This window comes from Bicyclus anynana, chromosome 11 (assembly GCF_947172395.1).
Source record: "Bicyclus anynana chromosome 11, ilBicAnyn1.1, whole genome shotgun sequence".
In the NCBI taxonomy this organism is placed as follows: Eukaryota; Metazoa; Arthropoda; class Insecta; order Lepidoptera; family Nymphalidae; genus Bicyclus; species Bicyclus anynana.
In genome coordinates this window covers 11,650,211-11,668,845 of record NC_069093.1, presented here as the reverse complement: position 1 = coordinate 11,668,845, position 18,635 = coordinate 11,650,211, and the positions used below count along the sequence as shown (strand labels likewise).

At 35.9% G+C, this 18,635-nt stretch overlaps 1 protein-coding gene across 1 annotated transcript in view; it reads right to left on the bottom strand.

Annotated features, from left to right (window-relative positions):
* Positions 1–866: 866 nt before the first annotated feature.
* LOC112052977 (uncharacterized) overlaps positions 867–18,635 on the bottom strand; it is a 33,517-nt gene continuing 15,748 nt past the window's right edge. The window contains exons 2-4 of the mRNA XM_024092229.2: positions 10,244–10,345; positions 5,667–5,753; positions 867–4,362 (exon numbers count right to left, since the gene is read on the bottom strand). Coding sequence (XP_023947997.1) covers positions 4,217–4,362; positions 5,667–5,753; positions 10,244–10,265 — 255 coding nt within the window. The 5' untranslated portion in view covers positions 10,266–10,345 and the 3' untranslated portion in view covers positions 867–4,216. The remainder of the gene's footprint in view (positions 4,363–5,666; positions 5,754–10,243; positions 10,346–18,635) is intronic.

Sequence of the window (18,635 nt, the reverse complement as noted above, 5' to 3'; positions counted from 1 at the left end):
TTGAAGAGCACTTCTTCAGTAAAGTATTAAGCTGATCGAAAAGTCAATATCGCCGTAAGAAGCTGTTCTTTTCTTCATTTTTTATATCCATACTTTCTACTTATTATAACGCGAATGTTTGTATGGAACTTTGTACGAAACTTTCACGCAAAAACTACTGAATGGATTTGAATGAAACCTAGATTAAAACACAGTCTACTTTTTATCCTGGAAAAATCTATAGTTGTCGAGGTATTTGTGAAATAGTAAATTACTGCAGCGACTACTTATTAAGAGATACATTGATGGACGAACGTGTGAATGTGGGCCGAGACGAAGCCGAGGCACCATCTATCAATGCCTAGTTGCGGCCAAGGCTTGTATAGTACTTTTCTCAAATAATGAGCGGAAATTAAACTAAGTAGTACAATTCAGAACTTTTATTTGAAAATACAATTATTGAATGTACAATTCTTAAAATTTTATGTGGATTTTCCGGGAATTATGTTGATTGTAGATAATTCTAACGAGGTTGAAGTTTATTGTATTGGGCGTGACTATTTTAAAACCAATGACGAAGTTGACTAACACTATTAACAATAGTTTCTTACGCGCCAAAGTATTTTTTTTCACTAAACAGCTTTCTATGTGCAAGCCAGTTTGAAATTTAAATTAAACCTTTGGTAAGTTACCTCTTTGGTCGCCATGTTGCGGAGTAGAAGATCGTTCCATTTTTAAATTACATGACAAATAGGATTTACATATTTGGCCGCTAAAAACGACAGATATGGATTTTCATACAACTATTGCCGGCAGCCGACTAGTACAGCAAGTCAAATAAATTGCATTAAGAATAAAAGACAAAATGTTTATATTAAATTCTTTTATTTACCTTTCAAACACCATAATATTATTAAATATTACATTTATGAGAGCCATTGTTGTCTTGCAAGTACAAGTAATATTAATAATCTACACATTTCAAAATATTATATAAATTAAAATTATAAAATAAGCATTTTACACGGCGACTTTAAGTCCTAATTCCTTCCTTAACCAACCTTAAACAGGCTTTTCTGACCTTTTTTCATGTATATCTATTAATACCGATTTATATGGGGTAGGTATTTTATCAGTCCAATCTGAGGGTTATTTAAACGAATCCATTTTGTTCCACATTTATAGGCATTCTATGTTATTATTGTTCTATTAGTATTAAAGAATTGGTATTGTTTTTTTTAATTTCTGCATAAAATGGTCATATTTTTAGGTATAGCAATGTTTAAATGTACGGTGTTACCATTACATTAAATGGAAGGTCATGTAAAAGGTCGCCGTGTAAATCTCAAAGATATTTTAGCAGAACATTTCTTGGCAGTTATAATGCAGCGTCTGAACGTTCTTTGAATAAGAAAGTATCTAGATTGTATTAAGGTTTTATAAATTTTTTGCATTCAGAAAAATATGATTTTACATTCGATGGCAAAAACTTGTTTACAGATTATGAAACACCGTTAACTATTATACAACTGTTAACTTAATATAATTATAAATAGATATATTTCCTTGGTTAATTAAATAAAATATGTGAAAAAACGATTTATATTTTTACAAAAAATAAGCAGACATTTCAAGCTCTTACGATTTGCGGTCCCAAAATACTCTTTTGCTTTCAAATTGAAAGCTTTTGAAGTTAATCATTATTAACTTCGAAAGGACTGTAACCGTCTTATGGTAGGCATCAACATATCCGCATCGTAATGATCCGAATCGGACGCATCGCATCAAACAGATAATAATATTCTTTGAATAGAAAGTCTTAATAGTGCGTCCACTGCACGCAGGCATCAGCAGCAGGTCATTACTCAAAGACGTGCACGCACACCTTAACTTAGTATACAACAGCTCATGCTGTGACTTGAAAAAATATTTTTTTGTTTTTTTCTTGTTTAGACCCATAATTATGCCTTCGTTTCATCATTTTGGAAGTGGAAAACACAAGCCGCAACACGTATAATGAGAAAGTTGTTACTTTTCATTCAGAAACCAATGACAATTCCGTGACGCTTCGGGGCCTATCTAACGATCTACGATCGATGCACGCAGGAATGTATCGTAAAACTAAAAGTTAATTTAATGCGATGCGTCCGATACGTACGATGCGGATATGTGGACGCCTATCTTTTAACACAGAATAGAAAACGCTAAAGTTAACGTTTGAATGTATGTATGAATACATACATGGCCAAATAATAAAATATGCATATTCTTTGAAGTTTGGGTCTGACATAGGTATATTAGTCCCATCCGAGTACGAACCTTTTTGTTAAGCGTTTCGTGTGACAAGATAGAGAGGACACTGAACACCTTGCTAATATAGTGGTTAGTCTATGGGGCTTCGGATTATAAGATCCTGGGTTCGAGTCTTGTGTAGGATTATGTAATTTTAAGGTAATTTTGACGCCCTCAAGTGGTATGTGCGGTGGATTTACGAGACGGAGGTCCTGGGTTCCTGGACCTGGGTCCACTTCTGGCTGGTAAGAGGCTTCGGCCGTGGCTAGTTACCACCCTATCGGCAAAGTCGTACCGCCAAGCGATTTAGCGATACGGTACGACGCCGTGTAGAAACCAATAGGCGTGTGGATTTTCATTCCCCTTCTAACAAGTAAGCCCGCTTCCAACTTAGATTGGATCATCACTTACCACCAGGTGAAATTGTAGTCAAGGGCTAACTTGTAAAGAATAAAAAAAATAAAAGGTTTTCTTTCATCAAAGAAAATCTCAGTAGCAGCATTGAGCAAAAAAAAAATCTTTTGTAGGTTTGGGTGTACTCTTTTATAACAAGATCCCCAAAACTGTGATGGACCTGCCAATGCATAGCTTTAAGCAATGTGTTAAAAAACATCTACTTAGTCGAGGGTACTACAACATTGATGAGTTCCTGATAGATAAAAGCGCTTGGAGGCCATTGGATCAGCTTCCACCTTCACACAGGAAATAAAACTATAAGAAATTGTAATTGTTATCAATTGTAAATTATAATACTGTATGACTTTTTCAAAAGAGCAACTGTTGAGTTTCTTGCCGGTATCTTCTCAGCAGAACCTGCCTTTCGAACCGGTGGTAGAATCTTTACAAATAGTCAACTGACGTGTCAAAAGTGCTTGTAAACTGAGCCTACTTGAAATAAATGATTTTTGATTTTGATTTTGAAGTTAGTAGTGTTATATTCACACGCCTCGGAGAGCATATTAAGTCGTCGGTCCTGATCTTTATCGTAACACCTTAAAGTATATTTCTAGAGTTAAACATTAAGAGTCAGCTTTGGAGAAGCTTTGTGGGTATAAGTTCCAAATCCTTTAGTCTATAGTTAGGAAGGCGTTGTCCAGGAGATGGCTAGGCTAGACTAGTGGAAGATACAAAACCCATTGTTCCATAAAATGTAAATGCTTGGTCGAAAACGCAAACATACTATTTTACAACACACTCGTACTATTTGAGGTTGAATGAAACCTGAAATTATTTAAAAAAGACAAGGCCGTGTTGGGGCGGAACCGACATTTTGTCGTACGAATGATGTCAAAGTTCATAACATCCCCAATGTGTATGTATTCCCAATGTACGTGACAAGGTTCGCACTAGACGGGCCAATATGTATAGAGCACGATATTTATTGATTTTCGCTCCAGAAAACTAATACATCCACATCTTCTATCACAGTTAGGATCCCATTGTTATATAAAAGATGTACAAACGGTAGTACAGTCGTAATTCATCCATACATTTATTTGTAAATATTAAATATTTTCTCCACATACACTTTTAGAATTTACATTTTTGTCTACCACCGACATCTATCATCTAACCATTTATACGTTTGTATCTACACATTAATAAATAATTTTATTCAGATAAATTCAAAGTTACGTTTGGCATAATACGATCTTTATGTGCTAAGACAAATCCATTGGATCACTGATCACTGTACACAAATCAACGCAACTCACGCGTTAATGTATATATCGTCTTGTCCGCAAATCGGATAGCTGTTAGCGTAGTCGTCTGGGTAATCTTTTGGCGGTAACTTGAAACTGTCCCTCAAGTATGTGAAGCGGTGGAAATTGTAGAAGTACTCGGTACCGTCGGGGGAGTACTGCGGGTAGAGGGTGTAGGCGGGGAACTCTAGCTCGGAGAGGGAGTCCGTGAGCGCGTGCTTCGCGAACTCCTCTTTGTATCGTCATGACTGTTCACGGTACGCCGCCCGTCTCGTGCACTTCTCTTTCAGAATGTAGCAGAGAGCGATCGCTATCAGCACGGCAATCGCGATCGCCATGCTTATGCTGATCCATATGATCTCTTCGTTGATACCGCTCGTCGACTTCCCTGCGATAAAAGTAACATAATTAACGCGTAATCTTGGAAAGCAAAACTTTATAAGTCCAATAAAAGTTCAAGAAATATCGTTATCGGGTCTCTAGCTTTAATGATGTATGGATAAAACTCCAGACGCTGTTAGAAGTTTTATCTTTACGAGTAAGTGGTTCGTGGTGGATCATCGTACACGAGTGCAAATATGAAGAGCAGTTGAGCTTTTAGCTAGAAAGCTTTATCGAAAAAGTACCGACATGCTTTTTGCCAAGGAACATAGCTCTTTCAGTTTGAAAGGCCGTCGAAGTTACTGGCAGCGCATAAACGACTATGTTATTTGTGTGCCTATACCTCAGACCAATAACATATAGGACCTGATCATGATCAAAGGTGTTCATACAAACTGCATCCATATAATTGATGTTTCATTGTGTTAAAATTACACGTGTGTGTATTACGGTTTAAAATTTATAGTTGTGAGTAGTGTAAGGCCGTAGTGTATATTTATTGGTGTTAAATATTTCCGATTTGTGAGTTTACCTCGTCTCTCTCGAAAAACGAAAGTGTCGGTTAATTTGAGTGTAATACAAATCCAGTAGAAGGTAATTTAAGAGCCGTGATAGCCCAGTGGATATGATCTCTGCCTCCGATTTCGGAGGGTGTGGGTTCGAATCCGGTCCGGGGCATGCACCTCCAACTTTTCAGTTGTGTGCATTTTAAGAAATTGAATATCACGTGTCTCAATCGGTGAAGGAAAACATCGTGAGGAAACCTGCATACCAGAGTTTTCATACAGAATTTCTTAATTCTCTGCGTGTGTGAAGTCTGCCAATCCGCGTTGGGCCAGCGTGGTGGACTATTGGCCTAACCCCTCTCATTCTGAGAGGAGACTTGAGCTCAGCAGTGAGCCGTATATGGGTTGATAACGACGACATGCTTACCCATTATGTATATTTTTTTTATTTTTACTTTGATCTGTATTTTAGGTATTCTATTTATTCAATCAATCTTCTTGCATATAACCTGCAAAGATTCTATAGTAGAGATATGTTACTAGTGCGTTAAAACTGAGGCGCACGAAAGCGGCTAATTGTTTTAATTTTATTTAGTCGCATAGTTAAGTTATTAAAGAAATAATGTGTGTGTAATGTAAAAAACTGTATTTATACATAAATATATAATGGAATTAAACACAAAGATGTGCATGTGTGCTCACAGTAGACTAGCTAAATTCGCTGACTTTTTGCGGTGATTTTGTAGGCACGTAACATGTCTATAGTACAAAATGTCGTTGTATTACCGTACTAAAATGGACTGACCTCCCATTTTGTTGGAATAGCCGCCCATCTTGCCGGCGACTCTCGCCGACACGGTGCCCATCGTTGCCAGCACCAACATACCGGCACCTGCATTGAAATACAAATTGTTTTTATTGAAATCTTTATTAAGTAAGAGCCTCTTCGTTCTCTGATCGCTAAGTCTAAAGCTAATAATGGAAAACCCCCAAAACTATATAATGGATTTTGTTGAGGTTTTAACAGGTTGTTAAGGTAAATTGGGAGTGAAAGAAAATAAAATGTTTCTTAATTCAACGCGATATTTTTTTTTTATTCTTGTCAAGTTAGCCCTTGACTACAATCTCACCTGATGGTAAGTGATGATGTAGCTTAAGATGAAAGCGGACTAACTAGTTAAGAGGAGGATGAAAATCCACACCCCTTTTCGGTTTCGACACGACCTAAATCGCTTGGCGGTACGTCTTTGTCGGTAGGGTGGTAACTAGCCACGGCCGAACCGCACACCAGCCAGACCTGGACCAATTAAGAAAATCTCAATCAGCCCAGCAGGGGATCGAACCCAGGACCTCCGTTTTGTAAATCCACCGCGCATACCACTACGCCACGAAGGCCGTCAAAAATTACGAGCATGTTATGTATATTACTAATCCATTTTCCATTCCTCGAACGCGCTTTTTCATTTCCTATGCCATTCAACGCGTTGAATCTCTAATAGACTACTATTCATTCATATATAATAAACCTGCCAGACCAGCCGTGGTTTTCTGTTGCCGTGGGAATACGAGGATAAAATATAATCTATGATACTCACAAATAACGTGACTTTTTATTGGTATTTTCATAATTCAGTTCAGTAGATCCAGAAATTACTCTATACAATCTCACAAACTTTACTTCTTTACTATATATACTAGCGGACGCCCGCGACTTTGTCCGCGTGGTATTCAGTTTTTCACAAATCCCGCGGGAACCATGGATTTTTCCGGGATAAAAAGTAGCCTATGTGTTGATCCAGAGTAAAATCCATTTTTATTTCAAATTTCAGCCAAATCGCTTCAGCAGCCGCTGCGTAAAATAGGAACAAACATACTGACACACTTTCACACTTACACACAAATTTTCGCCTTTATAATATTAGTGTGAAAAAATAATATGCCCCCGACCGAATCGTTTATTTTTCGCCCACGGCGGTCAATCTCAGTGTGAGATTAATAGTGTATGCAGGAGATATTATAGTGCGCCAACACAGGTGTACTCTCTATTCCCTCACTCTCATAGTCCGATTGGACGGCAGACCAACACGACCGGTGAGAGATCAGGCGCAGGACCGACGACTTTACGTGCTCTCCGAGGCAAGGGGGTGTACCAACACCACCAACTTCCTAACTTAAGGCTGCTATTAAGATTTTTCTTGTAAGAAAAATCACAATTAGTGAGTTAGTTGACCTGGCCCCAGATTCGAACCCTGGATCACGATAATGAGGCAGTTGCAGAGGCAACCTTCTTTTTAATATAAGTATCGATATACAATACGCGGATGGAATCGACATAGTCAAGGTGATATTTTACTCAGCTAGTTATAGTACAGTTAGATCTAAGTCCCTTTTAAAAGCTGTCGCAGTTTTTAATTAAAAAAGAAATCACAATGGTGACGGCAGAGGATCGCCGACAAGAATAATTAAGGTGTAAAATTCATCCTGTCAATTCAAGTGGAGGATTATAATGAGAAAATATTTTCTTAGAGCTGAGGGGAGGCTTTCCCACTAATTACAGTACTTTTGTATTCCACTGCGTGGGTTTAATAATAATAAGGCGGCGTAGACGTGTTATTATTGCAGTGTGTTGCGGTATGCTAATGCTGGTGAAAGCTCTCTGAAAACATTATAAATCTATTTGTCAGTAATGATTTTACCATCAATTTCAGAATAATATTCCATTTTTCATGTTAATGATATCGTATCGCTATCGCGCAAAATGTACATTTTAAATAATAGGAAGATACAAACTCTTGTTCAATTAGGTATATTATGATGATATATAACATCTCTCTTTTTGCATCGGGAGTTAAAAAATAAATCAAATAAATGAGATAATGAAACTGATACTGAAATAAATCTAGATATTGAAAATACATGGATGGAACAAACACGGGCATGCTCGATAGCTAATTAATTAGAGTCTGCTGCTCTTCCGTTTACAAATTGATAACATTGTAATCAACTGCGTAGGTATTGTACATACTGCAGTAGATAGTACAATACAGTAGGTATGAATGAATGAATGATATGAATGATATTTTATTCATGAAAATGTAGGTTTAACATGATGGTACATTTATAAAATTGAGCCTTTATACATTTTACCATAACTGGTGTATGAATTATCTTAAATAATTAAATACATTTGAACGACAAAATAAAACTAAATTAATACAATGTCACAATTACAAAATAATAAGTTACAAAATGTCCATGTCCATAAAATAATCTTGAATGTCATAATAGCTTTTTTTTATTAATAAATTATAAATTTTACATTTAAATACTGACCAGGGCTTCTCTTTTAGACTGTTAGGAAGTTTATTATATATTTTTATTGTCATACAAAAAGAACTCTTGGCATATATTGTCAATCTTGTGGGGGGTCTAACCAATTTATTTTTGCGGCATGTTCTCAGATTTGCGTTGTTGGTGTGAACAGAGAATAGACTAGGGTTTTTTTTACAAAAAGAAGCATACCACCGTATACTACTACAGCACGATAGGGGATGAAAACTTATATACTACAGCCCTATTCGATGTGTACTGTTACAATTAGTTGTAACAATTAATTAGAAATGAAGGTAGAAAACACATGTCATTTCATAACTTATTTATTTTAAATTATGTATTGTTTGTTTATAAAATGTTATTCAAAATATATTAACTATATCTAATTGTTCTACGCTTATTGATCGTATTTATTTTCATTCATTTAAAAACAAGTTAATTTTAATAGGGATGATGACAGTTAAATTAAGAGTATGTTAATAGTAAAGCAATTTTGTAAAAGGAACAGGGTATCTGCGGTCATTACTTTCGGAGCTACAGGGATTTAAAGGGTCAAATTTGCGGCGCTGCCGCGGATTAAGAAAAACGCCCCATACAAAATGACACGAACTAATGACGTCGTAGGTAATGTAATGGTCGTTAGATTTGTATGTGCGTTCAAACAAAATTACTAGTATCTTTGTTATTTGTGCGTTTATGTTTATAGTTCATATATTAAAAATGTCACATTTAATGTAAGGAAGCTAAAACTGTATGAATTTTCATCTAATTACGATAAAAGATTTTTAATAGATTTTAAAAAATTGATAATCTCGTTTATTTTGCAAATATCCAGACAATCTTTGCTTTTTATGTATAAATTAGTTAACATTGGCTTATTTACCCGAATTTATCATAAAAATCAATATATTCATACATAGTCATCATCCCCATTATTATTAGGTGTGAAATGATTAGCGATTTATACCCTAACTTTTAATGTAACATTTGTTGGTAAACAGTACACATTGGGTAGGGCTGTAGTGAAAATTTAAAACATTACTTTCACTGTTAGTAAGCTGGCTACGTAAAGGACCTGAGTCAGGAGGTCTCTATCTCCTTTTATGGCTATTTATTGAATACTAGGAGACACCTGCTACTTCGCCCGCGAGTAAATCGGTGTAAACTTTTATTTTTAAAAGATAGCTAAGCTTGAAACATACTCGTAGATTTACAGGCACTATGTATTGTTTTAATATATCTTGAACGGATTATGCAGAGGTATCAGTGTTAGCTTCCAGATGGCGTGACTTTCCTACACTTCTAGCTACTATCGTCAACTGATTTACACAAAACCTTAACAAATTATGTATGTGATATTCCTCAGGAATACCATTTAAAAACCGCATGAGAATTTTATTCATTCGTATCAAGATTATCGCGAACACAGTATGGTTCATGCGCTGCAGCCTGGTGCGGATGACAGTTGCCGTATAACGTTCATACTACGTGCTATTGTCGTGAATCGCGGCAAACTTTCAAGAGTAAAATGAACTGTCACCCACACTTTGCTACAGCGTACGGACTGTAGTTTATGTATAGATTAGCAAAAGAATTTTGCCGGGAAAATCGTAGGCATCACATGTACGTAGCTCTCGATTAATTTTCATTGATTTGCTGTATTTTAAAGTTTTATTGCATAACTAGCGGACGCCCGCGACTTCGTCCGCATGGAATTTAGTTTTTAGAATACATTTTACTCTCTCTTTATCTGTAAAGGTGTACAATTAAAGTGGAGGTTGTACAAGAGTGTTTTTAGTCATTAATTCGATTTTCTCGGTGGACTCTTTCAAAAGTTTAGTAAGGTTGCCTTCGCCTAAACCAAGCCATGACTTGACTATAGGACTGACTAACTAACAACGACGGATGATGTACTTACTATATTTGACCACTTTCGCCTAAAATGATTACTTGATGACTGGCTAAATCTAATCAAAGCAATATTGTGAAACAAAGAGAAATATTAGCAATATATCTCTTACAAAGTTAATGGTTAACAATAAGACTTACTTTTAATTACTATGATAGCCATGTTGTCTTGATTATTCTGGTCCTTTGTCTTAAATTTGTGCTTCACTCAGCTTACATTACATCCGACATCTTGTTAGAATCCTGGAACAAATTAACAGTATTTACTTATTGTGTACATTGTTTGAAGCAATATAATTATACCAGTACAACAATATGGTTTTCGTATCACTAAAGTACAGTTTCTTTCATAATTGGTCATTTTGGTCCCGATCTGGCTAGTGGGAGGCTTTGGCCGGGGCCCGTTACCACCCTACCAGCAAAGACGTACCACCAAGCGATTTAGCGTTTCCGTACAATGCCGGGTAGAAACTGAAAGGGGTGTGGATTTTCATCCTCCTCCTAACAAGTTAGCCCGCTTCCATCTTAGTTTGAATCATCGCTTGCCATAAGGTTGTAGTCAAGGGCTAACTTAACAAGGGAACAGGAACCACGCGGTTCCTGTTCCCGTAGGGATACGGGGATAATAAAGCCCATAGCCTTATTAGCTCATAGCCTATAGCCTTTCTCGATAAATGGGCTCTAACACTGAAATAATTTTTCAAAACAGACCAGTAGTTCCTGAGATTAGCGAGTTCAATTAAACAAACAAACTTCAGCTTTATAATTTATGGATAATGAAGAAAAATTCAACTGTTTTTTTTGAAATTACCTACTTCTTCACTTTGTTGGTCCAATAGTTATGAGGCTATGAGGTTTCAGATAACAATGTCCTGGGTTGGAGCCTTGGGTTACGCTATGAATATATTGAGCTTTTTGTTTCAGTACAGAAGATTTTTCAATGCTTTTCAACCCAGATTTATGAAAAATTTGGTATTACCCCTTGCCTTGGAGAGCACGTTATACCATTAGTCCCGGTCGTTATCATTAGCATCTGACAGTGATTTTAAATAGTCAAAATATCATCACCCCTAAGCTTGCACACCCACGTTGGAGTAGCGTGGTGTTTTTAAGCTCCATATTATATACTAGCTGACGCCGCACGGTTTCACCCGCGTGGTTTCAGTTCCCGTTGAAATACGGGGATAACATGTAGCTATAGCCTTCTTCAATAAATGGGCTATCAAACACTGAAAGATTTTTTCAAATCGGTCCAGTAATTCCTGAGATTAGCGCGTTCAACCAAACAAACAAACAAACTTTTCAGCTTTATAATATCAGTATAGATTTTTCTTTAAGGTAACAGGCCTGGCCCCACAGATATAAGAACTAAAAGCGTTAGCTTTTAGGGATCTCTGTTCTGTGCCTGGCCCTGTGGTGTCCATTAAAAATTTTTATTTATTTATTTTTTTTCATTAAATTCTTCAAATTGTTTCTTAAAATGTTGTTTTTCGATGCACTTTTAGAAGCAGTGCACGTAAAGGCAATATGTATCACGTCTTCACTGGCTAGATCTCGGGTATAAACGCTTTAGCTAAGCGCACTGTCTTTGATGTTCTTTATTTCGCTGGAAAGCAAATATTGCTAAAATTACCTATACATCATGTACGTACCTACTCGCAGAATATACATTGCAAAAATTTCATTTAAAAGTGAGTAATGGTAACGAATTTGTAAAAGGACTCGTATCTTGACGAGCAATCACGATGTCCAATTTTGTAGAGCCACAAAATTAAATGGGATATAAAATGGGCTGAAATTAATACAAGAGTTTCGGTGTATTTTCTAACGAAATGGTAATATGCAAAAAAACATTTTGCAAAAAATACCGCAGAATTCATTTAAGATTGAAAAACAAACGGCAGTGTCCATTGAAATAAATTAGATTTTTTTTTCACATTATGTAGATTGGTTAACATTTCCATAAAACAAGACTACACCAAAAAACATCTCAAAGAAAAACAACCCAGGAAAATGTACATTTTATAAAATGCTTATCTCTGATTGGTTTTTAAAATGTGGTAAACCAGAACTGAGCTAATTTACAAATTGTGAATTTCCAGTATCCTTTAGAAGAAACCGCTCTTAAAATCAACATAACATAGGGAGTAAATAGTAATATGGTTGCCTTACTGTACTGTGCTGAACGGTGATAACATAAAATAGAAAATTTCGAAAAACCCCCGAATGTCATAAAACTCTCGATCAAGTCTCATTCAGTGAGCTTTAATTTCAGACATTTGAGACCCACTCGAGTGCATTTGCAGACATTTGCTATTCTTCACCACTTTCACCCCCCACAACTTTTAAACGGCTCAACCGATTTTCATCAAACATATCTAAGAACACTCGCCCGTAAGTCACCTTTCATTAAAAATAAACTAAATTTAAATCGCTTCATCTCTTCCTGAGCTATGATGCCCCAGACAGACTGACATACAGACAGACACATAAAACTTATAAAACCCCTCTTTTAGCATCGAGAGTTAAAAATGAGTGGCAGAGGCAGAGTAAATAATAAAAAAAAAAGTGTGTCAGCTCCGACGCACGAATGGAGTTTACTCTTTTCAATAGCAACGCCTGAAAAGTGAAAGGTGCGCAACCGAGGTGCAGCGCTGCGTGCGCGCCCGCCAACAGCGTGCACGTGCGTGCGGACGCGCTAGGCATGTGCACGCTATGACGGTACGTACGGTGAAAGGTGCGCAGAATAGGTTGCGCACAAAAAACGTACCGAGGGGTATAAATGAAAAATCGATTGTTAAGGAGTAAACTCCAATAAGTTATGAAATGACATGCGTTACGTTTTTTGTGCGCAACCTATTCTGCGCACCTTTCACCGTGCGATGTGCCGTCAACAACTTGCACATCGCACCCATGTGCACGCTGTAGGCGGGTGCGCACGCCGCGGCCTGCTGCACCTCGGTTGCGCACCTTTCACTTATAAGGCGCGAGTATTGAGACGTGCTTCGAGCTAACTTTTTGTTTTTTTTAACATACACACTTTTTTTTGTTGGTAAACAGTGCACATCGTATAGGGCTTTAGTAATACTTATGTTAAAGAAGACTAAATGTATAGAATTTTAAAATAACTAATAGACTTTATAATATACTTCACATTATATATTTTACTCTTACAATGATATAATCATTAAACAAACAAGCCCAATAACATATAGTATATAGGTATAGACGCCTATACAGCATACCCTATGTACGTCTCAATACACTCACAGCTAAATTAGAAAGTTGCGGACTAAAGGTGCGCACCAAAAACGTGACACTTTTTCGTTAGTTCAGTTGGTTTTACCCCTCGGATTTTTCTCATACCGGGCGGGCTCTTATATATAAAAATCGATTCTTAAAGAGTAAACTCCAATAATTATCCTTAAACAATATACATTTCACTACTTCCCAAATTAAGAAAATAGGCCTGTGTTGTGGGTACTAAGACAGAAAAAATCCTGGAAAAACACCCACACTCAACAAACAAATATTTTCCAGTTGTGGAAATCGAAACCACGCCCGTGAATGCAGAAAACAGGGTCGCTACCCACGCCGCGCTACGCGGCCGGCACCTGACCAAATGTAAAATAATGATGGGAAGAGAGTTCTTTTTCCTTCTTCCACAGAATAAAGAATGATCCAGAATGAGTCTTTACAAGCAGTGTGGTGAAGCCGATAAAACCTCTAAAAAACCGAACGTCACGCGTGTCCTTGACATCCGCATATACAAACTTTTTTCATAATTTGTATTTCTAAATTTAACACTAACAACAATTACGTAAATTAGGTAATGCAATAATTAATAATTACCTACCAATAAATAAATACTCCATCTTATCTCTTTAGTTTTTGTTACCAGTTTTTAAAATATTATAAAATTACAAGACGCCATTTTTCTTGAATCATATTGAAAATTACTGATGCGACGCTTCGTGTTGTAGTGACTTGAGGATGTATTCATTTTTGAATTTTGTTTTTGGAACGGCTACGAAACAGTCGTGTTCAGTGTGCTCTATCTGCCTTTTATTCTCTAATCTGTGCCTTCTTTCTTAAAAGGAAAAAAGACAACATCTAGAGGTAGTTAGAAAGCAGTTGTAGAAAATCTCTCCAAATGAATGAAAATGTTAACTAAAAAGGATGCGTACACTCGAAAGTGATAATAATCTGATTAATTATTTATAGTGATATTGATCTGATTAATAATTATACAGAATCAGTCACTGTAAAGTGTTCATGAGTCCGCAAATTAATGCACAATAGCAGACTCGCAATAATAATTACCACTGCGTTTATCACAATAGCCCAGATACGGGCGCTATATGTACGAGTGTACATTCGAAACAAAAGTGAGCAGTTTAATCACACATCCTCCTTTGTCGTATTCACAAAAGGAACACTTTGCGCAAGCGGTGGGGTTCATAAAACATTTTTATCTCGAAATGGATAAAATAAGGGTTATGTAAAACGATATTTTAACTGACATTATAAATTTAAATGTCTATTTGTTACGCTTGCATTTCTTATAATTCACCTGGTTATTATAGTAACACTAGCTGATGCCACGCGGTTTCACCCGCGTGATTCCCGTTCCCGTAGGAATGCGGGGATAATATATAGCGTATAGCCTTCCTCGATAAATGGGCTATCTAACACTGAAAGAATTTTTCAAATCGGATTAGTAGTTCCTGAGATTTGCGCGTTCAACCAAACAAACATGTGTAGATTTTAATGAACAGTGCCAAGAGCTAAAAAAAGCAGAGAGAGTAGAGTGGGTGACATATATAGTAAAAGAGTTTGTTTTCAAGGAATAAAAAAATGTCTATCATCTAGAAATAAAATATTCTCGCGGTATACAAAAATAACATAAACATGGCATTAAACTGATTAAAAAGTCTACACAAAAGCAAATAAAGTAGGTGCATGAGTAGTAAATTTTGTTATAGAAATAGTACCTTAGAGAACGAAACTTTTGTCGAAAAATAAAACTTGAAGGAGATAAAATAAATGATTTAAATTTGAAAGTAAAGCCATTTAACAAGTGGTTCACAAAGTATGCTAATCTTCTTGTTCTTTCTTCTTTTATGAATTGCTGTTTTTTGTCACCACACAGAACATATAAAATGCTAAAGCTGACCCTCTATTAGTCACACTAAAACCCAAAAACTGTATTTTTTTATTCTGTATGTCTGTATTCTGGAACTGCGAGGTTGTTTAAAAACAAAAACAGATGAGGTTATCACAGAGAACAACCTATTATGGTTGTTTTGTTTAAACATGTTTCTTTTATTCAGAAATCATCATTATCATTATTAACCCATATTCGGCGCACCGCTGAGCTCGAGTCTCCTCTCACGCTGGCCCGATGCAGATTGGCAGACTTCACCCACACACAGAATTAAAAATCTCTGGTATACCTGTTTCCTCACGATGTTTTTCCTTCACCGTTTGAGACACGTGATATTTAAACAACTGAAAAGTTGAAGGTGGATGTTCCGGGCCGGTTTCGAACCCACACCCACAGAAATACGAAGTATGAATTATCGAGTAACATAATAATAATTGTGTTCGAAATATAAGATAAACGTGTTGATAAATAAAAAAATAATAGGGACAGTGGAAAATGACATTTTTTAACTGCATATCTTTTGTAACATATTCTACCCGTGTCGTCCTTATCGTACCTCCGCGGCTTCATAAACCGCTCAGCTCTGTGAGATTGATGGCGTCCATCAAGCGAATGTGTACACCGACGCCATTTTATCTCGCATTGTAAGAAATTTAATAACAAGCTTTATGCTACCTTGTTATTATTAATCTTTCACGCGTTTCATTTAAAGCCTCGTAACATTGAGACATTAAATGTCGCTCAATAAGTTCAAAGTTTTTATTAAACGTTTATAGAATAATCCTATTTATAGTGTTATGAAGATTCTCGGACCAAGGCGCGTTTGGATCTCGCGTAACTTTAATTTAAGTTTTCGACCAATTATTAACACTAATATCTAACAATAGTATTATCAGCCCCTGTAGCCAAGTGGTACGTCGATTCTCTTTCTACGATCGCAAACGTTTTGAAAATGTAAGGGAATGACAGATCTTGATCACGTGACCTGTCGATAGCAAATGTCATCTCCATACATTTTACTAGTTTTCGAAGCGTTAATGAAAATAATAATAATTAATGAAAATAATAATAATTAATTAAAACTACACGCATATACCTACCTTAAAATAGTAGAATTTTAGTGTATGTTTATTGAATAACATTATCAAAGATTGTGCGATGACACACACCCGACCAACAAAAACTTCAGAGACGAGATAAATTTTTGTTAATAAACGTATTTTTATGATGTTTGAATCAAATTAAACGACGCTACATGTCGATTTAATTCAAAAAGTAGTTAAAATAATTGGAATAAAAGCACGCAAAGAAATTATTTATAAAAATATTCTATATAAACGATGATTTTGAACGAACAGAAACTATTTCTTTAACAGAAAAAGCGTCCGTACTTCAAAAGACTTCAAAGGTAAGGTCTATGTTTATCTACAGTTACTCTTTACATAAGCTTTTACTACCGAAGTGCGGGAGGCAGATTTATTAGTGCGTGGGTCCTAACAGGCAAGATGTGGCGACAAATGACTAGCACCGACACACGATTTTACTTAACGTCGATGTTTCCTCCATCAAGATGCGCGAAATTTAGTAAATTCGCATTCGTACACTAATGCTAATTAATTTAAATTAGTTTGCCTAAAAAAATAATCTCATATAATTTCTAACTTATAATGTTATTTCACATTTAAAATAAGATCTTTAGAATAATAATCAACCAAAGAGATTATTTTGATACTAAAATCTGTAATTTGTAACAAACAGAAATATTCGTCGTTGAGATTTTTATATATTTTTATGTTTAGCTAGTAATTTTGCTTTTTAGGTTTATTTAAATTTCCTAAGAAAAAGCTATTTTATAGCAATTTTTCAAACGCCATACTCCTATCTGAAAAATATACGGTGAAAAAAAATACGAGTGACACTCGGGGACTGCAGCGGTAAAGTATTTTTTATATATTTTTATTTATGAAGTATTTTTTTTTTCTTTATAAAAGAATAAAAAATAATAATAAATAAAAAATGGAATAGAACTCGGTTTAATAAGTTTTGCCCCTTAGTTTCACACCACTTGTCCAGCTAAGTCGATATGATAAGGTTTATTTTCGTAACGGAATTTCTAGATTCGGTCGCCGCGCTCAAAGCTCGTGTTATAAGCTATGCAATAGCTTAAACACTTCGGTGGTATTTGATTGAGTTTCGGTTGTATCATAAATTCGTAAAACTCTGGTTTAGATAGCTCGAAAAATACGAATACATATTAAATTCGAATGGAAATAAATTACCTATTCAAAATTTCCGACTTTTTATATTATTCAAAATATTATAGCATGTTAGTAGCCAAATAGTTTATTCATTAAATAAAGAGCCACAATGGTCTTCGGTTTGAAATTAAAAGCAGTCTTCATTTGCACAAAGAAAGCATTTACTTCTGTTAGCGTGGTACTAGCTTTTGTTTACTAGCTGTGGAGATTGAGCGGCTCTTTCATTAATTAGTGTTTGCAGCTTTTATTTGACTTGCCCTGCTAACATATGTAGGTATTTTTTTTCATACTAAGTATTTTAATTATTCGTCGTCATCAACCCATATTCGGCTCACTGCTGAGCTCGAGTCACCTCTCAGAATGTAATTCTCTAGTATGCAGGTTTCCTCATGATGTTTTCCTTCACCGATTGAGACACGTGATATTTAATTTCTTAAAATGCACACAACTGAAAAGATAGGTCCATGCCCCGGACCGGATTCGAACCCACACCTTCCGGAATCGGAGGCAGAGGTCATATCCACTGGGTAATCACGGTTGAAGCCGGAAAACATCGTGAGGAAACCTGCATACCAGAGAATTATCGTAATTCTCTGCGTGTGTGAAGTCTGCCAATTGGGCCAGCGAGTTATACTATTGGCCTTACCCCTCTCATTCTGAGAGGAGACTCTAGCTCAGCAGTGAGCCGAATATGGGTTGATCACGACGACGAAGTATTTTAAAATGCTGCTAAGTTATTCAGTTCAGGTGAATAAACAAGAGTCCGTTATCGTTATATATAATAAATTAGCACAAGCTTTTCTTAAGTGTAGCACAGAAAACATATGCACAAGTAATAAGGAAGGAAATGGAGGCATGGGTAGAAACATTAAAAAATAAAAAGATTATTTATTTCAACGTAACTTCAGATTTTTTTTGTTACAGACATGTTTATCCAAAGGCCTTTGCATTACATAATACTAAAATAACATGGCGGATATAAATCAGTAGCTGGCAGTACAACCGTGTTCGTAAGGAATAAAACCTCTTTTATTTTTTCGATGCTTTTTATCTCATTCGTCTTCGTTATTATAAAAATTGTAGAGTAGGGGTTATCTTTTTACAATCT